Source organism: Lemur catta, chromosome 19 (assembly GCF_020740605.2).
Source record: "Lemur catta isolate mLemCat1 chromosome 19, mLemCat1.pri, whole genome shotgun sequence".
Taxonomy (NCBI): domain Eukaryota; kingdom Metazoa; phylum Chordata; class Mammalia; order Primates; family Lemuridae; genus Lemur; species Lemur catta.
In genome coordinates, this window is record NC_059146.1 from 3292171 (window position 1) to 3320052 (window position 27882).

The 27882-nt window shown below is 41.7% G+C and overlaps 1 protein-coding gene and 1 long non-coding RNA gene across 3 annotated transcripts in view; one reads left to right on the top strand and one right to left on the bottom strand.

Moving 5' to 3' along the window:
- The window catches only part of ATP10D (ATPase phospholipid transporting 10D (putative)), a 72670-nt gene extending 44920 nt beyond the window's left edge, over positions 1-27750 (top strand). The window contains exons 12-23 of one of the 2 annotated variants that reach the window (XM_045532955.1): positions 105-714; positions 1306-1412; positions 3020-3146; positions 4797-4981; positions 9837-10146; positions 12680-12756; positions 13734-13859; positions 16791-16991; positions 20394-20474; positions 21661-21765; positions 24936-25123; positions 25951-27750. In XM_045532955.1, the coding sequence (XP_045388911.1) occupies positions 105-714; positions 1306-1412; positions 3020-3146; positions 4797-4981; positions 9837-10146; positions 12680-12756; positions 13734-13859; positions 16791-16991; positions 20394-20474; positions 21661-21765; positions 24936-25123; positions 25951-26302 (2469 nt within the window). In that variant the 3' untranslated portion in view covers positions 26303-27750. The remainder of the gene's footprint in view (positions 1-104; positions 715-1305; positions 1413-3019; positions 3147-4796; positions 4982-9836; positions 10147-12679; positions 12757-13733; positions 13860-16790; positions 16992-20393; positions 20475-21660; positions 21766-24935; positions 25124-25950) is intronic. The other variant, XM_045532956.1, reaches the window with a different exon arrangement.
- Positions 21029-26341, bottom strand: LOC123624811. Its single transcript, XR_006730223.1, has 3 exons — positions 24801-26341; positions 24146-24384; positions 21029-21858 (listed from the first exon to the last, which is right to left on the bottom strand). It is a non-coding gene; the product is annotated as an uncharacterized LOC123624811 (long non-coding RNA).
- Positions 27751-27882: the final 132 nt, after the last annotated feature.

A 27882-nucleotide genomic window follows, 5' to 3' on the forward strand; every position in this document is an offset into this window, starting at 1 on the left:
GTGTTAACTCTTTTCACATCTAATTTATTCCCAGTTTGCCTTTGACGTTGTTGTAAACTGCTTTTGACTGTGCTATTGAGACCTTCCTAAATTGTTTTTCTTAGATCGGACGCCCTTCACTGAGTGGCATGCCCATTAGGTCTTTGGAAGAGATTAAAAACCTCTTCCAGAGATTGTCTGTCCGAAGATCAAGTTCACCATCGCTGGCCAGTGGGAAGGAGCCACCTTCTGGAGTTCCCAGCGCCTTTGTGAGCAGACTTTCTCTCTTCAGCCGAGCGAAGCTGACTTCCCCCGTGGAGGAAGAGGGCTCGCAGCTGAGGGAGAGCCCCCCGGGCGCGAGCAATTCAGTCTGCTGCACGGAAACCGAGAGGGGAAATTGTGGTGCTGGCGTCACGAATGGCCAGGTGGGACCCGCTGCAGGACAGCCGCTGGCCTCCAGCCTGTGTTACGAGGCCGAGAGCCCGGACGAAGCGGCCTTAGTGTACGCCGCCAGGGCCTACCGATGCACCCTGCAGGCCCGGACCCCAGAGCAGGTCATGGTGGACTTTGCCGCTTTGGGACCATTAACATTTCAACTGCTACACATCCTGCCCTTCGACTCAGTCAGGAAAAGAATGTCCGTGGTGGTCCGGCACCCACTTTCCAACCAGGTTGTGGTCTACACAAAGGGTGCTGACTCTGTGATCATGGAGTTGCTCTCAGCAGCTTCCCCGGGTAGGTTCCCACAAAGTGGATGGGAAGGGCTCGGAGACGAAAGGGCCTCTCTCGATAGCTTTATGAAAGCAAAGAAGTGGTTATTTAGGGATCAGCCGCTTATGGTGAAGTAGGAGGAAGCTGCCTAGCGTTTGGTGGGGAAGCAAATACATTTTGGGGCACCCAGATCTGGTTCAAGTCTGACCTCCATCATTAGCTGTGTTTTGACAAAGTTACGTAACTATTCTGTGCCTCAGTCTTCCATTAAATGGGTCTTAAAGCACCCCCTTTCTAGGTTCCTGAGAGGTTTAGTGACATACAGTGTATGAACAGCCTTTGGCCAAGTGCCTAGCAAGTGTCAGGTGCTCAGTAAATGACAGCATTATTGTAGTGATTGTTATTGATGGTGTGGGAACAGCACTTTATAAGTTCTTGGTATTTTCCTTTGCCCAGGGAGAAAGGAGCAAGGGAAACGTTTATTCTGAGGGGCCCCTTTTATTCAAAACTAGAAGGCTTTTTGTTTATTGTGGATTAAGCTTATCACTGTTTTCAAAAATACATCTGTAATTGGGCAGGCAGGTAGGAACACTACTGCTTTGTTCATCATTGCAGAGGAAGCAAGTCTGGAGAAACATCAGCTGACAATAAGGGAGAAAACCCAGAAACACCTGGATGACTACGCCAAACAGGGCCTGCGCACTTTGTGTGTGGCGAAGAAGGTGAGCCTGCCTGGCACGCTTTGTCTTTTCGGTTCTTTGCCTTGTTTAACCATCGTTTACTGGAAACCAGCATGTGTCAAACCCTGATCCAGGCACTGGGGAAAGTCCCTGGACTCTGGTTGTCTTGTAGACCAGCCTTAATTTCCCCCTTAGAAGTTCTTTCTTTTTTTTTTTTGAGACAGTCTCTTGCTGTGTTGCCCGGGCTAGAGTGAGTGCCCGGGCTAGAGTGAGTGCCGTGGCATCAGCCTAGCTCACAGCAACCTCAAACTCCTGGGCTCAAGCAATCCTCCTGCCTCAGCCTCCCGAGTAGCTGGGACTACAGGCATGTGCCACCATGCCCGGCTAATTTTTCCTATAAATATTTTTAGCTGTCCATATAATTTCTTTCTATTTTTAGTAGAGACGGGGTCTTTGTCTTGCTCAGGCTGGTCTCGAACTCCTGACCTGGAGCAATTCACCCGCCTCAGCCTTCCAGAGTGCTAGGATTACAGGCGTGAGCCACTGCGCCCAGGCAGAAGTTCTTGATATTTTTTTCTTACATGCCCATAAGCCTTTAATCTCTAAATTTACTAGATATTATGTCTACTGATTATTCTCTATTGTATTCTCTATTGAGAATAATGTGGGTATGTAGCATATCCTTTCTAAATAAAGAATTTAAGTAATAAGAAAATAAGACAGGGCTCCAAAGAAATGATTTGAGGGATGTTATTGCCAGGACTTCTGATTTCTCGCCCAAATTGTAGTTCTGGGGAGCCGCGGTAGGGAAAGCAGAATCTGGAGCTCAGTCAACCAGCTGCGTGGAGGATCAAAACCCCGCCCCACACAGCTGTAGGAAGAACGGAGAGTTCAGGATCATACCAGCTTTCTGCCTTTTCAGCTGAATGAGGCTGCCCCTGAGAACAGTGTAGCCCAAGAGATGTCAGATTCTCCCAAATCAAATTACCTCGTGGGCAAGAATGAGCAGATGGAGAAATTGCCTCACTCTCTTTACTCTTCACCCCACCCTGCTTGATAAGAACTGAAATGTGGATTTCTCCCTTATGGCAACCCACAGACAAAGGAAAATATATCATCACTGGCTGCTTCTCTGGGAATTCCAGTTAATTTTTGTTTGGAATAAGACTTTCCTATTTCATTCATATGATGCCTCTCTTTTTACCTTTATAAATCATTAATTGCATGAAATAACCATCAAAAGATATCACAGGTGCTACTGACTACAGAATCCTTCAAACTGAACAGCCGTGTTACCATTTTCTCAATGACATTGTTAGAATCACCCTGGATTTAACTACCACTTGGAGACCTCTCCCAACTGCATACTTCCTGGTTTAATTAAAGAGATTAACCCATGTGCATCATCTACAGTGCCTACAATTTCCATGGGGTCTGTCAGTCATCAGTGTTGCACTAGTCTGAACAGAGCTTGGGAAGCTTGCGTCCAGCCAGTGTGAGAATATAGACCTGACGTGACTATGCCCAGAAGGAGGAATACCTAAAACAAGTTGACAGGTTGATACTTTGCCAGCGGTCAGTGCCAGTTAGGGTCCTGCAAGATCACATGACCTGCTTCAGAGCTTTTTTTTTTCTTCTTCTTCCCGCAGGTCATGAGTGATACTGAGTATGCAGAGTGGCTGAGGAATCATTTTTTAGCTGAAACCAGCATTGACAACAGGGAAGAATTACTACTTGAATCTGCCCTGAGGTTGGAGAACAAACTGACATTACTTGGTAGGTAGACTGTATTGTGTGGCCTGAATGGAGGATTTTGAAAAACACTGGCTGTCTCTAAATAAGTTATGTGTCAATGCCTTTTAAAAAATTTGACGTAATAAATATATGTGGTTCTGCCCACCCTTGTCAGCCTGATCTCTGCCCAGCTTCCAGTCCTTTCCATTCTGTTTCCACGGCAGTGAACTTCACTTGTGGTGGGATCACAGTAGTTGTCCTTAAGGAGATCATTTAAAATCCCAACACTTAACGTAGAATATAAAGCCAAATAAATGTCCTGGTTCAGGAGAAGAAAGCTAAAGTTTCTTGCCAGGCACTGGTTAAGGTACTTACTATGTGTTATGTTTTTTAATGCTTACAACACATCTCCATCTGATTTAGAGAGAACTTGGGGCACAGAGCAGTTAAATGACTTGTTCAAAGTCACATGCTAGTAGCTAACAGAGTTACTTGCTAACCAACCGAGCATCAGTCTCAGGTCTGCCTGGCTTTAGGGTCCATCTTCTTTATCCTGCACCTGCAACTGGACTAATGGAATTTATTCCTCTTTCGTCCCATTTTAACTAAAATTGCACAGCTGACACCTCTTATTTCAGGTTGAGCTGCATCATAGAATACTTTAAAGAATATTGATACCTGCATCCTACTTGACTGCTTTAAAGAATACTGATACCTGCATCGTATCCCCAGGGATTGTGATTCAAGTGGTCTGGTGTGTGGCCTGGGCACTGGAATTTTTAAAATTTTCCTAAGCCATGCGAAGGGCAGTCAGTTTTGAGAACCACTGCCTTAGAGTCTAGAGATCAGTTCTAATGTCAGCACTAACACGCCAAGAAACCAGCTTCTGAGCTCCACTGCTCATTTTGGAGATAAACATTGATCTAACTTGGTATCTAGCAAATAGAGTAATGATGCCGACTCCTAATTAATTTCTCTGTGGCAGTGTAAGTAGTATAGGTCCACATTTCCTCATCTGCAATTCCAAAATCAAAAATGCTCTGTGGGTTTAGTGCCAAAACTCATTTGGCAGCAAAATTAGGCCTGATTTGATGTAAGACTATTTATAGTCTTTATTATCCTAATTAATGGGAACATTTGTGAGTTTTTCTGCAGAAATATTAATGTGCTTGATGACTAGGTATTACAAAATAGGCCATATATACCATATTACCTTTTTAAAATCTGAAAAATGTTTGAAATCCAAAACACATCTGGCCTCCAGATGCGTTTTAGAAAAGAGAATTGTGGACTGAGAGGATGAAAGTGCATTGCAAATAAACATTACAATTTATTGGCAAGAGCATTCGTTAAAATCCTGCCCTTACCCTTGGGAGTATCATAGAATTATAAAATTATAGAGTAAGGTTACATAATAATTGAATCAAACCCCTTCAATTTAGAGATAAGGAAACTAGACACAAGGAGAAAAGTAAGTTTGATAAACTCATTGATCCCTGAGGCTTCTTTCCCAAAATAGGACTTTATATAATTTTAATCTGGGTTTTCACACCTCCTTTGAGTATCTGGACACTACTGGAGCGGTTTGTGTAGTTCAGGATTGAGTTGGCCAACCCGCTTCAGCTGTTGACTAGGTGAAACAGCTGGCTTTTGGTTTCTTACAAACCCTGTTGCACCTTCGCTGTTTTTTAGGTGCTACTGGCATTGAAGACCGTCTGCAGGAAGGAGTCCCTGAGTCTATAGAAGCCCTCCACAAAGCCGGTATCAAGATCTGGATGCTGACCGGAGACAAGCAGGAGACGGCTGTCAACATAGCTTATGCGTGCAAACTGCTGGAGCCCGAGGACAAGCTCTTCATCCTCAACACCCAAAGTAAAGTACGTGGCATAAGATTAAACCAGTCCTTTTGCTTTTTCAAAGTCAGTGGAGCATTTAGGATTTGGTATCTAATGAGGAAAAAAAAAATACCCCAGTAACTATTAGCTTCTTGATTTATTCTGTCCAGTGGCTTATCTTGTGCTTAGGAGGGTGCCACAGTTCTTCTCAGGGCTTGGTGGAAAATTATAATGATTCAGAGGAATCACTGCTGAATAAAAGGCATTAGAAAAAAGTTTCCTTTTTATTTTTTTCATTTGCTTTTTGCCCCTCCACACTGGATTACCAGGGATTTGACAAGACTTAGCCCCAAATGAGAAAATATATCAAGTCCTGAGACAGGAATCTACCTCCCTTTCAAAATGAGGAGAAGTGATCATTTCTATTGAAACCAGGTGAATAAATCAATACATTTTTTTTATGGTAATTCTAAAAATAGGCACTCAGGATAATCATGCCCTCTAGTGGTAATTCTTAGATAGTGCTCCTGAAAATACCAACAGTTTGAAGAACTGTTGGGAAAAATTGTTTTTCTAAAGAAGAAGGAATTTAAGAGGCTTAGACCCAGCCCTTTTTTTTTTTCAATTTTGCCTCCTGCTAATCCCTAACACTAACATCCTAATCAGTTGAATAAGCATTTTATTTTTTCTTAGAAGATGCCCAGTATAGTGATGCCCTCCAAGATTTGTGCACGTTGTTTATTTGGCTTGGAATAGCTTCCTCCTTTCTTCCTCAGCAGTCAGGCTTAGTCAGTGGTACCCGTCCCATTGCAGCAATCTGCTGGAGCTTTTCTTTGGGATCACGTCGTAAGCCCTTGTCACGGGCTGCCACGCTTGTTAGCGTGTTTTCACGATCCGGCCTCAGTCGGTAGCAGCCAGATGGAACCCTTGGAGGAAGAGGGTTTTCCTTACTGGACACAGAGTGGGTTCTCCTTTACAGAGGCCCATCCCCCATCCCCACAACCCCCAGCTCCCAGGACCAGCAGGGGGCTGAGCATAAGAAAATGCTCTGGCCTTTTCGTCACTAAAAACGATGTGGCCTGAGTGGCTGGTGAGAGCAGTGGTCAAATGCTAGGCCTGGCACTGGCCAGGTGTGTGACCCCAGGGAGTCACCTACCCTCCTAAGCCTCTCTTCTTACTGGTCATGTGAGAGCAACGCCTATGTCAGAGGGCTGTTGTGGGCATTAAATGAGAAAATACAAATTGTTTAATCAGTGAGCATTAAAAAAGAAAAGTAATGAATTCTTGGTGTTTGATTTAGACTTAGAGATTTTGTGAACAGTAAAATCATTAGGATTGTGAGATTTATTTATAAATATACAATTTATGTTTAAAGGCATTTAAAACTACCAATTTAAGAAGTGTTTGCTATCTACTATAGATATCTTTTTTATTTTTAATTATTATGGGAACATAATAGTTGTGTATCTTTACAGGGTACATGTGATGCTTTGTTACAGGCATACAATGTGTAATAACCAAATCAGGGTAATTGGGGTATCCATCACCCCAGGTATTTACCATTTCTTTGTGTTAAGAACATACCAATTCCGCTCTTTTATTATTTTAAGGTATATTCTAACTTATTGTTTATTGTAGTCACTTTGTTGTGCTGATAAAGATTATTCATTCTGTCTAATTATCTAACTACATTTTTGTACCCATTAACCCTCCCCCCTCTATCTCCCCTCCACACTACCCTTCCCAGCCTCTGGCAACCCTCATTCTACTCTCTGTCTCCATGAGATCAGTTGTTTTTAATATTTAGCTCCCACATATGAGTGAGAACATCTGAGATTTGTCTTTCTATGCTTGACTTATTTCACTTAACATAATGTTCTCCAGTTCCATCTATGTTGTTGCATAATATTTTTTTGCTAATAATAGCAAAAAGATAATTTTTTTATCACTAGCAATTCCACATGTGTGAATTTTCCAGATAACCAAATAGAACACAATGAACAAAATTTAGTTTTATGGTGACACAAGTCTATCTATGCATGTCAAATGCCAGGCACATAGGAGAGACTCAGTCACTGGCATTTAAATTCTTTCCCTTTTTCCTACCTCCCATCCTCACCCCCTCAGGAATCACTAGGAGTTTAAAAGGACTTGAAGATCATGGAGCCCAATTTGTCATTTAGTGAAAAATTGCTCTTAGAACATTTCAAATGGGCCGTCTGGCAGCCAGTGGAATGTCTGAAGTCATTTCTGTGGTATCAACTTTATAAATTTCCATCAGTTTTGCTCCTTGGTTTCAAATTGGATTAAAAATGTGGCCATTTACAACATAGTGTCCATTCGCATAAAATTTTTTTTTCTTTATTTTTTTTTAATGTAATCATATCCTGGATTATTTGCCACATTGGAATACATAAAAGCCTTTCTGGATTCATCATTTAGTTTTTTAAGTTTTACTTTTGTAATTTCATTTAAATTTTTCTTCTGAGATTAGTGACTTTTTATCTTAGTCATCTTTAGTAGAATCTATAAAAGGCTTTTCATACATCTTATTTGACAATTATAACAAATAGACATAGTAAATTATTCTCGTTTTATGGCCTTAGCTTCCAAAAGGTTATGATTTCTCTAAGTGCCGACAGCTGATTACTCATCAAACGGGTAATAAACTTTAAATTTTCTGATTTCTGTTTCAGTATACTTTCTATATTATATAACATACTATGCATTTTATATACACATACACACACAGAGTGGATTGTCATTATTTGTGGAGTTATGTTTTATGGAATTGCCTTAAATTCTGAATTAGTGAATACTGACCATTGCTCCTAGGGGACATAAAAAGTTAGCTTCCTATGGGTCTGTGGTGACATTTTGTCAACTAATCGATACCTAACCTTGTTTCTGTTTAAAGACATTTTATTTAATATATAGTGTTGATTCATTAACATCAAATGCTTGGCCAACAGCACAATCACTTTTGCCTGAACAAAGTTTATCTAATACATGTAATTTCTTTCTAAGGAACATCACAGCCTTTTTGTGCTTAGGAACACTAGACAGCACTGCAGCACTCTGAGTGTGAGACATTTTAAACATCAAAGTCACTAACAAAAAGCAGAAAGATGCAAAAAAAACTATGGCACCAGACTGACCATGAAAAGGACTGTGGCATGAGAGCTGGCACAAGAAGGCCAACGCTATTCATGTGCATGTTGCGTGACTCAGATCTTGCTCTGTACATGCTGGCAAGTGGCCACAAAGGCACTGCAAGTATTGATTGTAGGATTACAGGTAAATTTTAGCAAGTAGGTGAATTCACAAATGCAGAATCTGAGAATAGTGAAGATCAGCAATGTGCAGGTGTGAGTGTGTATGTGTTTATTTATATATTTTTATAATAAAAATAGTTAATGTGTAAGAATTAAACACAAATAAGTATAAAACCATTTATGATTAATCTATAATCATAAAACTACAATTTATAATCATTTTGGAGAATATTCACACACTGTATCTTGTTTACTATAAGTGTATTAATGCTACAAAGACTGCATTTAGATTATTATATAGTGTTGTAGCTATGTTTTTGCAATTACAAATATCTTAAATACCATCTCATGTTAATAGACATCTTGATTTTCAGTGACTGAGATGTATATTACTTTCTGAATGTGCCATTTTAATTGAACCAAAATCCAGAAAGTTGTTAAAAATAATTTTTTCTATTACATAGTGATCCTATAATAAGCATATTTGATTTGATTCACCTTTGTAGACTTCTCCTTGGGGGCTTTGGAGGTGTATCAGATCCAATGAGTTCCTAAGGTAAATGGAGTTAGCTGGCTCCCTTTTAAAGTTGAATCTCTTGTTTATAGTTTATGTGGTTAAATCTTTGCTATTTCACGCCTGTATATCTATGCCTACTTCTTCCTTACTCCTTTTATTTTGTTGTGGATTGAGAAATGCTTGATGAAACAGCACTGAAAATAAGAGTTAATAGGCTCTGTGTGATGGGCTCTTCAATGAATAAACCATTTCAGGCTTAGTGTATAAACTTAATTTCACTGCTTCTGGATTTGGGCTCTGTCCTTAGTGGTCATTTCACACAGTAATTTCTGGATAAGGTCATTGTTAGTCTTGAGTAGAATTCACTCAATGCATATTTACTGAGTTCCTGACATGATCCTCTTTTAAGCATCACAAAGGCTTCAAAAGCAAATTAAAAGTGACACATGCCTTTAAAGAACTTCCTAACTAGCGTGGAGTAAGGATGTTTGCAAACCAGATGAGACAAGCAATGCCAGCTCCATGAGGGCAGGGATTTCCATGGTTATTCATGTATCCCCAGCTCCTAGAATGTTTTCTAATATATTATTTCTTAATAAATAGTGAATGTGAATATGTTGAATTAAAAAGAAGATAAAACCAATAATTACTGTTTTCATTGTCTACTATGTGCCATGCCTTACCCTAGGAGTTTTGTATATATTACTAATATTTCACTTAGTCCTCCCAACATGATGAAGATAATATTTGCATTTTTTTAGTAGAAAGGTTACATAATTTGCTTTTAAGTTCAAACAGCTAATAAATGGCAGAATGAGACCGAAGGACTCTTGGGATTCACTATTTGAGAAGGCCAGTTGTACACATGAAGAAATTCTACAGCTGTTTCTTCCTAGGAGATGTTCCCCCATCCTTTTATCCCCTTCTCACATATGCACAGAAGAACTCTCTGTGGAAGAGTCTTAAAGTCTTTGAAAGTAGCTAAGTATTCATTGCTTGTGGTTTCCTTGACCCGGCAATTGCTAAAGGATGACAATGAGAAATATAGCTGCCTCTAACCGCCAAGGGAGCTCCAAGGCTAACTCTCTTTGAATCTCCGTTCAAGGATGCCTGTGAAATGCTGATGAGCACGATTTTGAAAGAACTTCAGAGGAAAGGTCAAGCCTGTCCAAAGCAAGCAACATTGAGCGTGGATTTACTTCAGCCTCCCGCCCCCCAGGACTCGGAGCTACGGGCTGGACTCATTATCACTGGGAAGACCCTGGAGTTTGCCCTGCAAGAGAGTCTGCAAAGGCAGTTCCTGGAACTGACGTCTTGGTGTCAAGCTGTGGTCTGCTGCCGAGCCACGCCGCTGCAGAAAAGCGAGGTGGTGAAGTTGGTGCGGGGCCATCTCCAGGTGATGACGCTGGCCATCGGTGAGTGGGGACGAGAGCAAGCCCTGACTTCTCCCTTTCACGTCTCACGAGAGGCCGATCCTTCTGTCTGTCCTTTTCCTCTCCCACCTTCCCTCTCATTTTCCTGCCCGCTTCTCTTGACCACCTTCACTCCCTGCTACTTTTCCTCCATCACCTGTTCCACCACCTGCTGTGAACCAGGTGGTAGGGATGGGACATGGAAAACAATATCATAGTCAGGACTTCTTGGGGTACATGTCAGACCCCCAAATCAACTGGCTTAAGTAGAGTAATAAACTGAATCAAAGAACTGAAAAATGCACAAGTTCTACCTTCACACGGCGTAAATTCAAGGACGTGGACAAATCATTCATTTATCTGTTCAACAAATATGCGTCAAGTGCCTTCTTTGTAGCAGGCATTTTAGGCAATGGAGATACGAGTATGTAAAATTGACAAAGTACCTTTTCTTAAGGAGCTCACATCTACTTGGAAGACATATGGTAAAACAAACAAAAACAAAATAAATATGTATATCAGATAGTGACAAGTGCCACGGGAAAAATAAAGTGGGGTGAGGGAACATAGAGCCTCGGGGATGGGAGAGGAGCCTGCTAATTTAAAGACGGTTTTCAGAGAGGGTTTCGCTGTAAGGTTGTCTGTGAGCAGTGATGAGGGGGTCAGGGGAGATCTGGGGAGATCATTCCTGGCAGAGGGGACAGCAAAAGTGAAGGCCACGGGGTGAACCATGCTTGGTGTGTTGGAGGCCAGAGTGGACTGAGCGAAGGAACGAGTTCCCTGCTGCTCATTACATGGCAGAGAGAGGGCAGGTGGCCCGGTCACATAGGTCTTAGAGGCCCTTGTGAAATTTTGGCTTTTATCCGAAGAGGTTAGGGAGCCACTGGAGGATTTTGAGCAGATATGGGACAAGATCTGCCTTAGGTTTAAAAGAATCCCATTGGCTACTGTGGCAGAGTAACCGTTGGGCTGCAAAGAGGTGAGTAAAGAGACCAGTTTGGGTGCTATAGGTATCATTCAGCAGGAGATGATGGCGGCTTGGGCCCAGATAGAATGTGGTCAGGTAATGGACATGGTGTGAAGGAAGAGCGGTAGCACTTGTTGGTGACTTGGATATCTTCTGTGAGAGGAAGAGTTGTCAAAGGGGACGCTGAAGTTCTGTCTAAGAACAGAAAGAATGGAAATGCCATTCCCTGAGCTAGAGGCAGGGAAAGTCAGAAGTTGGGTCTTACACTTGTTAAGTGTGAAAGACCATTAGATGTCTACACAGTGATGTCATGTAGGTGGCTGGAATAAAAGTCTGATATGTAGCAATGAGGAACTGGCTAGGGGTATAAATTTGGGAATCATAAGTCTGGTGGATATTAACACCTTGATAGGAAAAAATGACTATAAATAAAACTACTGTAGTGTGAGATTAAGATCTGAAACACTCCAGTGTTTGATGGGAACCAACTGTCTCTTAACTGTCTCTTTCATTCTCTGTTTTCCTCTGGGCTGCTGCCAGGCACAGGTAACTTCTCCATTCAGGGTGGTGACACAGCCACTGAAAACTCTTGGGTTCACATCCTGTCCTAGTAACAACCTGGGCGAACAGGTAGCACCTCTTTTCAGATGGCTGCAGTAAAGTGTCGGGATTAGCATGGAATTTTGTTCATTTATCTTGTTGAATGAACCTGTACATGAATGGATTCTTTAAGCCCCTGCGTCCCAGAACCCCTGAATTTTATAATCATAGTAATTAAGTTGAGCCATGTGCCCATCTGTGAACCAGTCACTGACACGCCAGAGAACAGGAGACACTGATTGTACAGGTCTGGGTCAGTTGCCCGCTCATAAATATGGGCGTTTGGGTTCACGCTGGCAAACCACCTAGACTAAGAGTTCCCAAGGAAAACCAGGATACTATTACTGGAAAGCATGTGAATGTAGCAAGCGGTTGGGAATAACCCATGTTCGTTACCAGCAAGAACGTAATGCCTCCTCCTAAGAAGCTCCCTACGTTGGCAGAGACCAGTTAAGCTATATGCAACCATAGTACCAGGTGGTGGGTGTGGTACAGTCACAGAGGGTGGTGCTGGAGCCTAAGGAAGCGGTGTCTGATCTAAAGGGAGTATGAGAAGGATTTTCCAGAGGAAATGACATCAAAGCCGAGAGCAAGAGCAATTGAAATCGCGCAAAGTGGGGTGGGGGCGATGAGGGCAGTGTTAGAAAACATCATGTGCAGTGGGTGGAAGGAGCAGGGTGAATCTGAGGTCTGAAAGTGGCGCTGGTGGCATGGAAAAGGAGGAGGTCCGTCCAGGTCAGTGTCATGGCGTGAAGGAGTTTAAGGCAGTGTTGAGTGTGTTGTTTCTTTCTGGCAGTGGGATGCCACCCACATTTAATTTCTGCTTCACTCGCTTGCAGGTAACTTGGAGAAATGGGATAAACTTTGAAGGATTTATTTGTTCACTTGAGTTGCCCCTATTGACTTGCAAAATTTACATCTTTTCTTTACTCCTCACATGTTTCTCCCCTTTCCTTCTGCTTCACGAAGGTGATGGTGCCAATGACGTTAGCATGATACAGGTGGCAGACATCGGCATAGGGGTCTCAGGTCAAGAAGGCATGCAGGTAAGTGGGGGGAATCTCCGTGGTAGAGTGAGACTGCATGTGGTCAGCCCGGCGGGTGGGAGGCAGGGAGTCATCCATCCATCCATTCACTGTTTGCTAGGTGAGTGTCACAGCATTTTCCTGGGCCAGTTTAGCTGTGTGGTTCACTTGTACAGTTAAAAAAATAGGGCTTATCTAGATCATAGGAATACATTTTTTAGCTCTGCAGTAGCTTTGTAGATTTTGACACTGAAGAAAGCTACTAAGGATTTGAATAAAGGACTTTAAGATCTTGAGCTGGGAGGGGATGAGAAGTGAAGGGAAAGAAGAGGGTAAGAGAGAGTAAGAATGAAGGAGGTGCAGATGTGCTGTGTGTGTGTGTGCATGTGTGTGTGTGCTGAATAGTAGTTTAGGCACAGAATTCAGATAAACGCTTCTTGTATTCCAAAAGACTGCTTTTCATGTATGGACCAAATGCAAATGCTGTCAGAGGAAGTGGAATATGAGGCTTACGGTTTCCTGAGAATTGTAAATTACAACATCTCTGTGAAAGCTGAGGGATTCAGGTACGTCTTTGCCTGACGCTTATACAAAGTCACATGAAGTCATGACTGCATCACTTAATACTCTCCTCACTGGGGAGAAGCGAATGCGGATTGTCATGCAGAAGGCGGAGTTCTTGCTGAGGGAGCTGCTTCCTAGGGAAAGTTCGTTTGCTGAAATTGCATGATGAGTAGTAACCGAAGAGAAATCTTGTTTCCTGTGACCATATTGGAAAGCTGAGTAGTTACTCCAGATAGTCCATGAGGGCTCTGTATTCGTAGGTTTGTTGTTGTCGTTGTTGCTATTTCTGTGTGTATGTGTGTTTTGATCTGCGTTTAAGGTTTAAACAACAAATGTAACCAATCTGAATGTCATGATGTTCAGGCTGCCCATGCTGTGTCTGTTCTAACATGTTGATCGCTCAGGATGGCATTCTGTCCCCCTTGCCCCTGCAGGCTGTGATGGCCAGTGACTTTGCCGTTTCTCAGTTCAGACATCTCAGCAAGCTCCTTCTTGTCCACGGGCACTGGTGTTATACCCGGCTTTCCAACATGATTCTCTATTTTTTCTATAAGAATGTGGTATGTAACTCCAGAGAATTCGTCCCTTCCCCTTCCGTACCTTCCAATCCCGGTTGCATCAGGGATGAAGAGGAAGTGTCCTATGCTAAGCTCACTTTGCTTATTGATGTTTTGGGAGCAGCCAGGAGCAGTCCTGTTGTCTTACCAGAAATAATCTGGGCATGTGCTGTGTTTCAGCTTCTGACAGCAAATTGCTAGGCTAGTCCATCTGCTGGCATTTTCTACTCCCTGTGCATTTGAATTAAATTAAGTCCTGTCTGGTTCATTTAAAATCCAATTTTTGACCTTCCTTAAAAAGGTGGTGACAAGCAGAATTATGAAATGTTTAATGCTGTCAGTAGAAAATGAAAAGCTTTGCTTCCATTTTACTGCCAATACTAGAAAATATCTGCTTTCCCCAAATTAATGTTGTCTGTGGTATATTAATGACACAGATACAGATGAAAACCCAGTATGATGTCTCATCCTGTAGCTGGCTGCTACACACAGATACCAGAATTCTCTAGGCAGCCTACAGAATGTATTTGGGCTTGGTAGTTATTTGATGGTAAAGGAACTTTATCTTGATTATGCAATTCCTAGCAGGGCAGAATTTGATTAGAATCCCTGGCTTCTAACCTTCAAGGCACCATTTAAATTTCAGTTTCCCTTTTTATAAAATTGTATTCATTTAAGTCTCTTTTAAATGTGGTAATTATGGAAATATATCATGATTTTTGGGTCAAATTCATTCTTGGTCTTTAAAGTCCATATGTTGCATATCAGTAGTAGACGTAAGTTTACATCACTCTGTTATTATAAAATACCATCTTTAGGGAAAAAAATAAGTCATTTTTAGGACATTTCAAATGTGTAATTTAGATCTGTGTGTATGTCTGTCCAACAAAGCATTTTTTTCCTGTGTCATAATGAAATGTTCAAGAATCTCTCAGTATTTTATTAATTAGAATTAGCACAAAGTTTAGTGAAAATCAGATACTTTAAGAAAATATTTGAAATGTATAAAATTTTTGCGTGAGTGTGTAATTCTGGGGAAAACTGTGGTTTGTAATTTAAAATTCTGTGACTTAGTGGTCAGTGACTTAGAGAGGAGCCCCTCTGCCACGTTGGTTTTTTTAATATCTTTGCATCTTCTCCCCTATTATGATGAAACTCCTTCCCCTCCCTGCCATGTTTTAACTCCAGATTAAAGGGTTAAGAAGCACTAATATTACAAAGAGATGCTACATGCTCTTGCAGTGTTTATAAGAAGAGAGTACATCACCAGAAAATCAGGGCCCTGTGGTCTTTCTCTTCTGTAATCCTTGGATGGCCATTTCTACTAATATTCTCTAGGCTTAATTTTTGCCTCTTATATACCTAGCTAAAAAATGAATATTTTATAAACTCTGGAGAAAAGGGCCAGGACCAGAAACTGTTAGAGTAGCTTACCTTTCTGAGACTGTGGTTGTTGGATATTGGACAATCCTTGAGATACTGATGAAGACTATGAATTCATTCCCTAGAATAGTGCCCCAAACCACATGTGCCCCAAAAGGATACATTTTCAGGAGCTGGGCATAATGTGTGTCCATGAACACTAGACTAAGAAACTCTATTCTAAGGCTTGTGGCCATTTTCCTAGGGCGTTCTAGTGTATCTTTGATGCCAGTGATAATACCTTAGCATTTGTAAAACACTCTGCAGGTCATGAGTGCTTTCTAACTTGATCTTGACACTAAGCCCCATGCTAGTATAATTCTCATTTTACAGAATAAGAAACCAAAATTCAGAGGTTAAGAAAATGGCCTAAAGTCAAACAATCAATGGGAAGTATCCCAGGCCTTGAAGCAAAACCCCCTATGTCTGAGTCCAGGGTCTTCCCTGCTTCAGAGTATGGTGCTTTTGCTATAGTGGGCTTAGTTTGAGGCAAAATACTGGAGGAAACCATGTAGGATGCGTGTGCCTGGCCTCTAGGGTCACCAGCTATCCTGGTTCACCTGGGACTGTGTCCCAGTTTTAGCACTGAGAGTCAGTTCCATGGCCGGTGAAACTCCATCAGTCCAAGCAAACTGGATGGCTGGCCACTCTGCTGGCCCCCTCCCATTTCACTGCTACGAAGTGATTGTGACCCCAGGAAGCAAGAGAGTGAACGTTGGTGGTTGCACCTGCTTTGTGCCAGGCACTGGGCTAGACTCTCTTCATCTAGAGTGAAATATCTCAGTTGAACAGTGGCTCTGCTACATACTAGCTGGGTGGCTTTGAGCAAGTTCCTTAGCCTCTCTGTGCCTCAGTGTCTTAGTCCATTCAGGCTGCTATAACAAAGTCCCAAAGACAGGTAACTTATAAACAACAGATGTTGATTTCTCGCAATTCTGGAAGTCTGAGGTCAGGGTGCCAGCAAGGTCAGCTTCTAGTGAGCTCTCTTCTGGGCTGCAGGATTACCATGGTATCCTCACGTGATAGAAGGAGAGTGAAACCTTTCTGGGGCCTCTATTACGAGGTCACTAATCCCCTTTAGAAGGGCTACACTGTCACGATCTAGTCATCTCCCAAAGGCTCCACTTTCCATCACTTTGGCGATTAGGCTTTCAACATAGGAATTTTAGGGGGCTACAATACTCAGTCTGTTGCACTCATTTTCATCATCTGTAAAATGGGAACAGCAATAAATCCCAAGTTGTTATGAAAATTACATGAATTTGTAAAGCACTCAGAACAGTGCCAGCACCATATCTAAGATGGGGAGGGGCGGGTGCATGTGTATGTACTTTAATTTAATAAAGCATTTACCAAATCAAGCTGCAAGGTAAGTTGTAGTCTTCTACTGTGTGAGTGAGGAGATTGCAGAGAGGCTGAAGTTACACAGCTCCAAGTGCCAGCATGTGGGATGTGTGGTCACAGCACACGTGACTGTTTCTAAGATCCGAATGTTCCTCTTTGTGTCCCTAGGCCTATGTCAACCTCCTTTTCTGGTACCAGTTCTTTTGTGGGTTTTCAGGAACATCTATGACTGACTATTGGGTTTTGATCTTCTTCAACCTCCTCTTCACCTCTGCCCCTCCTGTCATCTATGGTGTTTTGGAGAAAGATGTGTCTGCAGAGACCCTCATGCAACTGCCTGAGCTTTACAAGAGTGGCCAAAAATCAGAGGTAGGTGCTACAGCGAGGATTCGTGGCTAGATACGCGTCCATCATCAAAGCCAGTGTGTTTTCCAGTCAGCTGGCCCAAATATTTCAGTCCACTCAGAACTATTTAAAACTATTTGAAATGTCTGCTTGTTTTAACACATCTCTACTCACATGGCGGATATCAAGTTACTTGCCTCTGAGGTGAACACAGATAAATCTGTGAAAGGCCTTAGGTACCTTTAAGAAAAAATCCAGCGTTTGGTTCTTACCAATCACTTACCAATAACATCTAGTATTCACTAAACCCTACTGCCGTCTGTCGTGCTGACTCATAAACATCCCGTCTCATTTATCTTCATGAAAACATTTTGAGACAGAGTCTAATATTGTTCCCATTCTAAGGTGAAAAATCTGAACCTCAAAGGGGTTAAATAATTTTTCCAAACATCTGACAGCTAAACAGTGGTTCAGCACGGGTTAGAAACAATGGGTCATGTGTAGCCTAAGTTTAAATTCTGGTTCTGTGGCATGTGACCTTGGTAATTTCTGTAACTCGCCTGTGCTTTGTTTTCTTTACTTTATGGAAATGATAGGAGAATTAAGGAAAATAATATGTGTAAAATTTCCAGCCATCTTAAGCTCTCAGTATTTTTGCCATCTAGAATTAATCTGAAATTTGAGGAAATCCCAAATTTAAAATGATGTATTTATTTTCATCAGTCTAACTGTATTCTGTCTTGAACTGCCTTTCTGGAACGCAGAGTAATTTAGTGTCATTAGGCTTCTTGGCACAGCCAACAGAGAAGTCACACGTTCAGGTTTCAGGGAAGGAGAAATCCTTATAATCCTTTAATATCCTCCAATCCATTCAGACCAAAGAACTACATGGGGTTTTCCCAAAGGAGTCCAGTCTGGCTAAAGTTCATCCTGGCAGAATGCAGGAGTGTGTGCTTGACATCCGTGAAGGCTGCCCTGCACCCCAAGCCTAAGTTCAATTCCAAATCCATGGGGGTAAGGAGGGGTTGAGGGAGTCGTTGAGTCAGTTTTTATAGCTAGTGTTTTAAAAGTACAGACTGAAGATTGAATTGGTCCTTATCCTTGGGAGAACTGAGGTCACTGTTTCCTGTAGTTGAATTCTATCATCAGTCTTTTCGTACACATTGTTCTGTTGAGCCGGCCAGTTCTGTCAAAGATGATCATAGCAGGCAGACTCCCAGCATGTGGCTATTGACAAAAGGTAATTGATTTCATTGACTTCACCTTCCAGAATTTGTCCTTTCTTTGAACTTGGCCTCCAAACAAATTCTGTTTTATGCTTGGGTCATTTTCTGTGTTCAGTGCCGTGAAATACACTCTGCAGGGTTATAGGATCTCTCTGCTCTAAAGGAGTTGGGTCTGGAAACCTGCAGTCAGAGGCTTGCCTTCCAAGAAGCCTTTTACTTACCTCTCACCACCCACACGCTTCTCTTCTCGCTTTGCCTTCATTCATATCCAGATTTTCCCTTTCAGTTTCCAGGAAATCCCTGAGTTAATCCCTCACCTCTCATGTATCTTATCCTTGATCCTTCCGTAAGTCCTATTCCGCGTGAGACTGTGGGAAATTATACTTTATATCTTTTTCACTCTAGGTTTTTTTCAGCAACCTCTATTCCCCCACAAGCATAAAGTTATATTTTAACTTAGCCCAAAATAGTTCTCTCTTGTCCAGTGGCGTTTTGGTTGCCCCTTTGTCTCTGGAAGGTTTTTTTCCACTATTGGGTTGTGTTTCTGCTTAGATTTCATGGAAACGTGGATGAAGAAAGGTAGGTAGAATATCCCATCGTTTCCAAAGAGGAAGTAGTAAAAGAAGATACAGGGGAAAGTAGACAAAACAACGAATCTTCATTGCTTTGATTTTCAAAAGGACAAAGGGATAAAAAGGATAGATGTAAAAATTTCAAGTGTAGTGTTTTGAAGAATGGAAGAATGTATGTTTCTTCCATTTGTATAAATTTGTATATTTATGAAGCTTTGTTCTTTAAGAGACAGTAAGACATTTTCAAGGAATTTTCAGCCTCTGTGTGTATTTGGAAGAAAACAGGACTAGGACGATGTTAAGAAAAGACTAGCTCTGGGTTGATACATGTGTTTCCATTTTTGTCCACGGCAGACATCACTAATAATCTATAGCATCTTTTCCTTCTGAGTCTGAATGTAGCCTCAGAATATTTCTTAACACACATCACCATTCAGTCTGAGTTGGCTCTTGTTTGAACAACTATTTTCAATCACTTGACTAGTGTCTCTACTTGATCTTTCTCTTTCTTTCTACAAGATTTGTGTAGGAAGCAGTTTAGTACATGAAAACTTATATAAAAATAGTTCATTAACCTGATAAATATTTGTTGAGTACCTGTTATGTACTAGGTACTGTTTTAATCACTTCAGTGAAAAAGTCAAAGTCCTACTGGGTGATGCTTACATTCCATTGACAGAACCAGAAAATCATTAAGTAAACAAACAAGATTGTTTCTGATGGTGACGAGAGACTTCTCAGGATGCCACGGCCATAAATGATTCTGTGGGCACAACTTTTAGACTGTTCTGGTGTGCCTCTGTAGGGAAGGATAGTGGAAGTGGGATACAAATAATGATGAACTATTCCTGTGGGAGATCTAGGGAAAAGAATCCCTGGCAGAGAGACTAGCACAGGTAAAAGCCCAGGAAAAGAATGGATTTAGCACATTGAAGGAAAAAAAGAACTGTCCGTGTGGCAGGACCACAGTGGTAAGAAGAACTATTCAGTGGGCAGACCCTGCAGGGCCTTATAGGTCATGGGTAGAAACTTAGATTGTATTGGCAATGCAGTGGGAAGTCATTGGAGGGGATGGAAGGAGTCAATCTGATTAATTAGGGAGATGGCATGACCTGATTTACATTTTTTACAAGCCATCTGGCTGATACAGGAAAATTGGATTGAGAGTAGAAGATACGGAAGGCAGTTAGATGGCTATCCATTAATTCACGGCGAGTTGATGGTGAACTGGAATAGTAGTAGATGGAGTAGCGTGGATGAAAGAAGTGGATAGATTTGGAGAAGTGTTGAAACAGTACTTTCTGATCAATAGGAAATGAAAAGTTAGCACTGCTGGCTCTATTTCAGGTAGATTTAAAATTGGTCCAGTGATAAACATAACCTGAGTTGAGTAAGAGTTTTGGGAAGGATTTTTTTTAACCACATTCACATGTGAATTCATTGCATTCAACTTTTACCTCATTCGTTTACCTCTGTTGACAAATCCCACCTGTTTTATGAGTGAGAGAGTGAAGGAATAAAGTTTTCTCTTGGAGAAGCAAAAGTAAGTACTGGCTTGTAGTTGTTTCTGGACTTTGCTTGGAGCCTTGTTAATCTTAATTTCTCCCCAACATCTGTTTCCTTTCCAGGCATACCTACCCCTCACCTTCTGGGTCACCTTGTTGGATGCCTTTTATCAAAGCCTGGTCTGCTTCTTCGTGCCTTTCTTTGTGAGTCGTTGTTCACTCAGTATGTTTGTTACTCAAGAATCCATGATGCTCCTTTGTACTTTGCCACCAGTATCAGCATAGAGAAGGGCAGGTTGCCCATAAAATCAGGTTGATTATTAACTGCCTCAGTTATAATCTCCCCCCAAAATATGTTTAATATGGATTAAATTTGGAAAGAAGTACCTTGTTCAAGTCCTCTTGAGTCTCTTGTTAACCTTGTACTGCTTAATAATTTTTGTCAATGACTTGAACAAAATGGAATGTCTGGCCATATAATTAGATTAGTCGAAAATCAGAGAGGCAAAGTCAGAATATAAAACCTTTTATTAGAGAGTGCTGGGCTCATTCTAGTAGGATGACATTCAGAGTATTAAATTTAAGATCCTGTAAGTAGTAGTGTCTCTAAAACTAAAAGACCTGTTTTACAGGTAAAGAATGAAGAAATGCAACTAAGCAAAGAATGTGTAAAGGTTAATTTTAAAAATTTAGGCTAACACCAAACACAAAGCAGCATAATATAGCTGCTTGTCCATATAAACCCCTCCCCAGAAGAAAACAGTTGTTTTATCATGGATGGTATTAACAGAGTACAGTATTAACAAAGAAAAAAATGTTAGTCTCTAAGTTAACAATCTTCATTCTTTATTCAAATATTATTCAAAATATTTAAATGATTGTTTGAATTAGCCTCACTAGAGCATTCTGGCTGTACTGCAGTTCAAGAGAAATACACAGACAAGGCAATCTGAAGTGGATTCAGGAGAGGATGAAAACGATGGTGAAAGATAAGAACATGAAGACATACAGAGGAGAGGAGGGTATAGTTACCTAGGAGAGATACAAACTTAGAGTAGTCCTAATAACTGCTTCACAGTTTTGAAGCTCTGTTAAGTGGAAAAAATTTCTCTTTACCTTAAAGAGCTAGAAGTGTGAGTAAAAGGTTTCAGGAAGATCAATTGTGGTTCAGAATAAAGAAGAATTCCAACTGCAAAGTGTGAAGATTAGGTGGCCTATCTAGGAGAGAATTAGCATCTCTCTTCTGGAAATGCTGAAGTTTATCTTAAAGGACCGGTTCATAGGGATGTTGTAGAAGAGACATAAGCCTCCGTTGAGCTGTAGCTAGAGTAGTGTTACGGCGAGCATGCACAGCTCTCCAGGATTACCCTCTGTTGTCCTCTCTTTGTAGACCTACCGGGGCTCCGACATTGACATCTTTACTTTTGGAAACCCCCTGAACACAGCTGCGCTGTTCATCATTCTCCTCCATCTGGTCATTGAAAGCAAGAGTTTGGTGAGTGGTTTTCCTGCCTCTGAAGGATCCTGAAACCCTTTGTGGTTGGGGAAATGTCTTCTATTAGCGGTGTCTCTGTTAAGCTCTTCATGCCTAGAAGGTAAGTGGTAAGGAGCAGATTAATGACTCCACGGAAGATGTTGAACGCTATTATGCTGAGGTGGATGTGTAGCCAGGGAGAAGGGAAAACACCTGCCTGCTCCCTTCGGCAGTGTCAGTGGTGGATGGTTAATGAAGGTGTGAGACAGGCTGCAGGAATAATTACCCTTCTACAGCCGGCATTCTTTATTTTAGTTGACTAAAATACAAAGCTTATAATACAAAAAATAATCTTTTTTTGCTTTCCCTTGAGTAAAACCCTTCAGTGGGTTCCCGTTCTTAGAATAAAATCTAAAAGCCCTAAGGTGACCTCTAAGGCCTCATGCAGGGATGCCCTTACTTCTCTGTCCAACCTCATTTCCACTCATCCATGGGCTGGAACCACGTTATCCTTCTTCCTGTTTCTCTGATGTGTGGAGCTTGGTACCACATCAGGACCGCGGCGTTTACTGTATCTTTTAATGGAGGTATTTTTTGTTCCCTGCACTTCACCCAACTCAAATGCTATTGTAGGTCGTGTTAGGTATCAGCAACAATGCTGCTTCCCCCAAAGCCCTTCCCTAACCATCCATTCTCTCATACTGTTCTCTTGCTTTTAGGCCTGACTCTAATGGTAATTTATAATTATTCACTTAATTTTGTGATTGTCTGATTCACGTATATCTTCTGCATTACACTATAATCCCTGTGAGGGCAGAGTTTAGACCTATTTTGTTCACCACTGTATACCAATGTCAAGAACAAGTACGGCACACAGTAGGTGCTCAAAACATTTCAATGATCAAATAACTAATCAGTGTTTGGGGTATACTCACCATCCTGGTAATAAGAAAATTTCAAATCGAAAATAGCTGAATGAGGTTATAGTTTAAAATACACGAGATTATATTATTAAATCATTTAGAGCAGTTTCTAAAGTAAGGCTGATTATTTCTGGCATCACTTGCTTTGCTTATAATCATTTGTAACCACGTCTTACAAGCCCAAAATGTAGTAAATGGTTAATATCTGCAAATACCAGAGGAGTAAAGAATTCTAGAACTGAAGTATTTGGGATTGTTTTAATATCTATTTCATTTTGAAGCAATTGCACAGGTCCTTTGGGTTACCACCTAAGGGAGGGCCACAGGTCCCGATATTTATTAGTGTTCCAGAGGATCTAACACAAAAGTGTATTAGTCTGGATTCGCTGATTAAGAACAACAATCTATTCTGGTTAACCCGAACAAATAGAAAAGTTATTAAAAATATATTGAAGAACCCTGGTAAAACAAAATAAAGCAAAACAAAAAGTCCTGAGGAAGCAGAGTGACTCCGGAGAGCAGGGAACAGAAACTAATGGACTTGTCAGGATGGTTCTCTGCTCTGAACTGGCCCCGATCATTTTCTTTCTGTTCTTGCGTGGTCGTGCTCCAAGTCTAGTCCCTGGTGACAGAATCCTATTCCCCCACCTTAGGCTTTGGCTAGGGGAGGAATATTCTGCCAAGCCTGTACAATGCTGAGTGCCCTCACTAGGAATAAAGGGAGTGAAAGCTAGATTCCAAGAAAAACAGAGTGCTACTTAAAGGATTCATCGTTAGGGAATCATTCTTGATGCCAGAGGACACACAGCTAGAGAGCCCAGCCTCTGTAGGGTCCTTGTCCGTAAGGGTCTGCCTATGTACCCCAATTCCTAAGACCTGGGACCTATTCTGTGCGCCCGTTGGCTGGAGGCTGCTTCCAGTGGTTCTCAACTGGGGCTGAACATTGGAACCACCGGGGGGGGGGCTTTACAGGTACTGATGCTGGCCTGAGTCGTTCCCAGAGATTCTGACTTCATTGGTTTGGGGGGTGGACTGGATGTAGAGACTTTAAGCATTTACAGCAATCAGTTTTGAAAAAAACAGGTGTAAACTGAAGCTGTTTTAGAAAACATTTCACCAAATGATGGCTTATCCTCCACTTTTAAAAAATAGTAGTATAAGCAAGGGAGATTAACCCCACCCTTTTTCCTGTCTTCCATGCATTTATTCCTATAATTGTTCTTCACCATCCCGGACCAGAGGCATCTATTTCACCTAGAAACTCATTACAAATGCAAAATATTGAGCTCCACCCTAAACCTACTGAATCCTAAACTGAGGATTGGGCCCAGCAATGCTTTAACCAACTCTCCAAGTGATTCTAATGTGCACCTAAGCTTGAGAACCCACTGGGAAAGGACTGGAGTAGATTTGAGGTTTTGGCATAAAAAGTATATCTTGAGAATATAAAACTCTTTTCCCTTCATGCCCTTACTCACCATCTCCTTCCCACTTCATGGTCAGTTTCTACCACATGTTCCTCGACTTTAACATCCTTGTATCAGCTCAACCTAGGTTCTGCTGTGACACACAAAGATTTCTTTCTTGCTCACATAAAGTTGGCTGATGTTCCAGACAGCTCTAGAAGGAATTGTCCTCTGAGGGGCAGCTCTGTGGCCCAGGGTGCATCTTGTAACCGTGATATCTGGAATTGTCCCCAAAGGGAACTTCTTCGTCACTATGGAAGGAAAGGAAGGAGACAGCATGAGAAATTGCAAACCAGCTCTTCCATGTTTCACACACCCTTCCACTCACATCTCACTGGTCAAAGCAAGACCCGTGGCTCTGCTTGATTTCACAGGAGTAGGGACGTCAGTCCACCCGAAGGCTGACTGGAGGAGGAGAATGAGAGGACTCGTGGGCCACAGTAATGGCCACCACCTATGTGAGTGGCTGAAGTTTGAGGGTCACTGGCTTAAGGCATTACATTAATGAAGAAGCAGACCAATGACTGACTACATGGAGAAAATTAAGGAGGAAATTCAAACACCTCCTGGTTCATAGACAATACAGACTTAACTAGTCAACAGAATTACTTTTTGGCATTGGATTTGGTTTTAAAGAATTCTAAGACATTCACAGAAGCACTCTTACCTCCTCGGTCTGCTGTGTTCTGCTAGACCGTTCGTGCGGTGCTCAGGTGTGTTCTCTCTGTAGTGGAGCAGTGTTGCCAGGCCACACCCTGTCGGTGGGAGAGGATTCATGTCCTTTGCTCCTCTTGTCTCGCAGACGTGGATCCACATGCTGGTCATCGTCAGCAGTGTCGTGTCTTACTTCCTCTTTGCCTTGGCTTTTGGAGCCATGTGCGTCACTTGCAACCCACCGTCCAACCCCTACTGGATTATGCAGGAGCACATGCTGGATCCGGTGTTCTACTTAGTTTGCATCCTCACCACCTGCGTGGCTCTTCTGCCCAGGTACAGTGTGCGGGTTCTATCATCCAGAGGGTAAATGGAGTCCTAGGCTTAGACTCCTTTGAGCCGCTACTAGGAATGGTTGGCAGACCAGCCTGTTCAGTAGCAGGGAAGTCAGTCTGCGTACTGGTTAAAATACTGGCTTTAACTGTTTTATTGGAGAAAAAAATGGTTTCATTAAGCAAACTGGGAGGTTTGAGTTTCTCTCCTTAACATGTCTAATCTGTTGACAGTTCACAGGGTTAGGGCAGCCTTTCTTCATGAGGTTATTCAAGGACCTAGAACCCTTTCTCTCCCTTTTTGTTCTGCCATCTCCCGAGGATGTTGCCTTTATCTTGGGTGATTTTGTGCTGCTACAATGGAATACCCCAGACTGGGCAATTTACAAAGAGAAATTGATTGGCTCACAGTCCTGAAGGCTGGGAAGTCTGATATCCACCATTTTTTTCTGGTTAGCTCCTCATTGCTGACCAACCATGAGCTCCCAGACTTGTCAGAATTGTTCTGCCGAGGTGGAGGCAGCTGTCAGCCTCCTGCACCTGCCTCCCTCTGGGCTTCTGTTTCCACCATGACCGTGTGGCTCTGGAAGGCGTGGGGTGCTCCTTCTGGGAACTGGCTGAGGGGAACTGCACGTAGTATTTTCTAAGTGCTTTACAACTATTACTTAATATTGTTTCTATCTCCATTTTATAGTTCACTTACTCTCCCCCTTTACTCAGGAGCTAAGTGGCCACCAAATCATTTTATTTTTTCTAATTGGTCAGTATCATTTGTGTGTCCCATGATGCCTTTGAGGTGAATTTAATTCGGTGATGTTCTTTCTAACTCAGGTTTGTATACAGAGTTCTGCAGGGATCCCTGTTTCCGTCTCCAATTCTGAGAGCTAAGCACTTTGACAGACTCACTCCGGAGGAGAGGACCGAAGCTCTCAAGAAGTGGAGGAGGGCTGGAAAGATGGATCAAGTGACATCAAAACATGCTGAACCATCAGCTGACCAGACAGGAAGAAGACCCCCGTCTGGACCTTCTGCTGTCTTTGCAATGAGGTCAGCAACTTCTTGTGCAGTTGGACAGGGAGACACATCTGTATGTGAAACTGCTCTAGACCTGCGCTGCTCGGACACGGAGGCCTCCCAGGTGGCTGGACCTCAAAAGACTAAGCAAGCAGGAAGCCCTCCTTGAAGCTGAAGTAGCCTTTCGAGTTCGGAAGAGGGATTTTGAGAGGCACCTCTACCAAACAAGAATGACTTGGATTTTTCCATGAGGGACATGAGCATTTTCCTAGGCTTGGGGAAGCTGACAGAATGACCCTTCTTGGTATATTAGTATATATATTCATAATGGAGAGGTAGAGTTTGACCTGGACAGAGTTTAGGGAAGTGAAATATTTAATTCAGAATCAAATGCTTTTATGAAACTTTTTGGATTTTATAAAAGCATTTTAATTGTCTTAGAAATGCAAACATTTTAAAGGGGAGTCATTTGAGATATATTTATTTTACAAGGAGATCTCATATTCTTGGGGAATACTTTAAATGAGCTGGCTCCGATCTGAATTATTTTTAATTGAGAAAAAAGTACTTTTGAGTTAAGACTCAGAAATTATTTCCATATGGAAAAAATGTTATAAATGGTTAATTTACAGATAAACTTCCAATATCCTTTTAAACAACAACGTACCTAAAATAGAGTATAATTGTACTGCTTAAAACACAGTTAAAATGTGTGAGACTTACCTCACTGCTCATTTCAGTGTTCTCGTAGGGTGGAACCTTCGTTGGGAAGGGGCAGGAAAGATAGTTCGGGTTCTACAGCTACAAGGAATGTGTTCCTCTCCCAGCTTCCAGACAAGAGAAGACTTTTCGTGAGGGCTGCCTCAGCACAGATGTTGTCAGTGAGGAGACTGAGGCCGTAGGTCAGGCAGACAGCGTCAGCTGGACCTGTGACCACTGGGCAATTTCCCGTACTCTAAAACTGACAACAGCCCTATTGAAATGATACCATTAATTTCAAAACAATCTTCTAGAGACCACTTGAGGGTTCATTGTTTACACAATATCCTACAACTTTTCCATGTTGTAGCGTTTAAGAAATGGGATATTGAGACTAATAGAGATTGTTCTCAGGAGGTTTCTATGAGGTTCTTAGAAAAATTCGTTTTTTTAATGCATTTGAAGCCAGGAACGTCTATAGCAAGTTGACTTCCATGCAATCCTGTATGCTGACTTTAGTTGGAGCAAAGAAACTAGTTTATGCTAAGTAAGGCCAGGTGCTATTATAACATCATGTATTCTTGCTGAAGTCCTTTTGAAATTCTGCCTCTGTTATCTAAAAGCTGTCAGTCATCAATCATCCAGAATCTCCTTCATGAATCGCCATGCTAATGTTCAATGTCTACATCAAGGTCTTCTTAATGACTATTAAACTGTTATTCTCAGGGTTTAATCTTGTACCCGTTGCCTATTATCATGGTCTGACTTTTTTTTTGTAGCCTTCTGATATTATTGCATATAGTCTTTTATACAGACTGATTTCTAGAACTTTCAAAATCCTATATGACAAATCAAAGTCGCTTTCTACTTCCTTATGATTTTTTAAAATAAACTGTTTAATAAATAATGTGTACTGAAAAACTGTCATCAACTCTTGTAGACACTCACTGTATCCAACTGTAATTAGTACCAGAACTTAGAAGGAAAGTCCCAAAGCACCTCTTTTACCAGAATATTGTTTAAGCCTTTTCTTATATGGAGAAATCACTG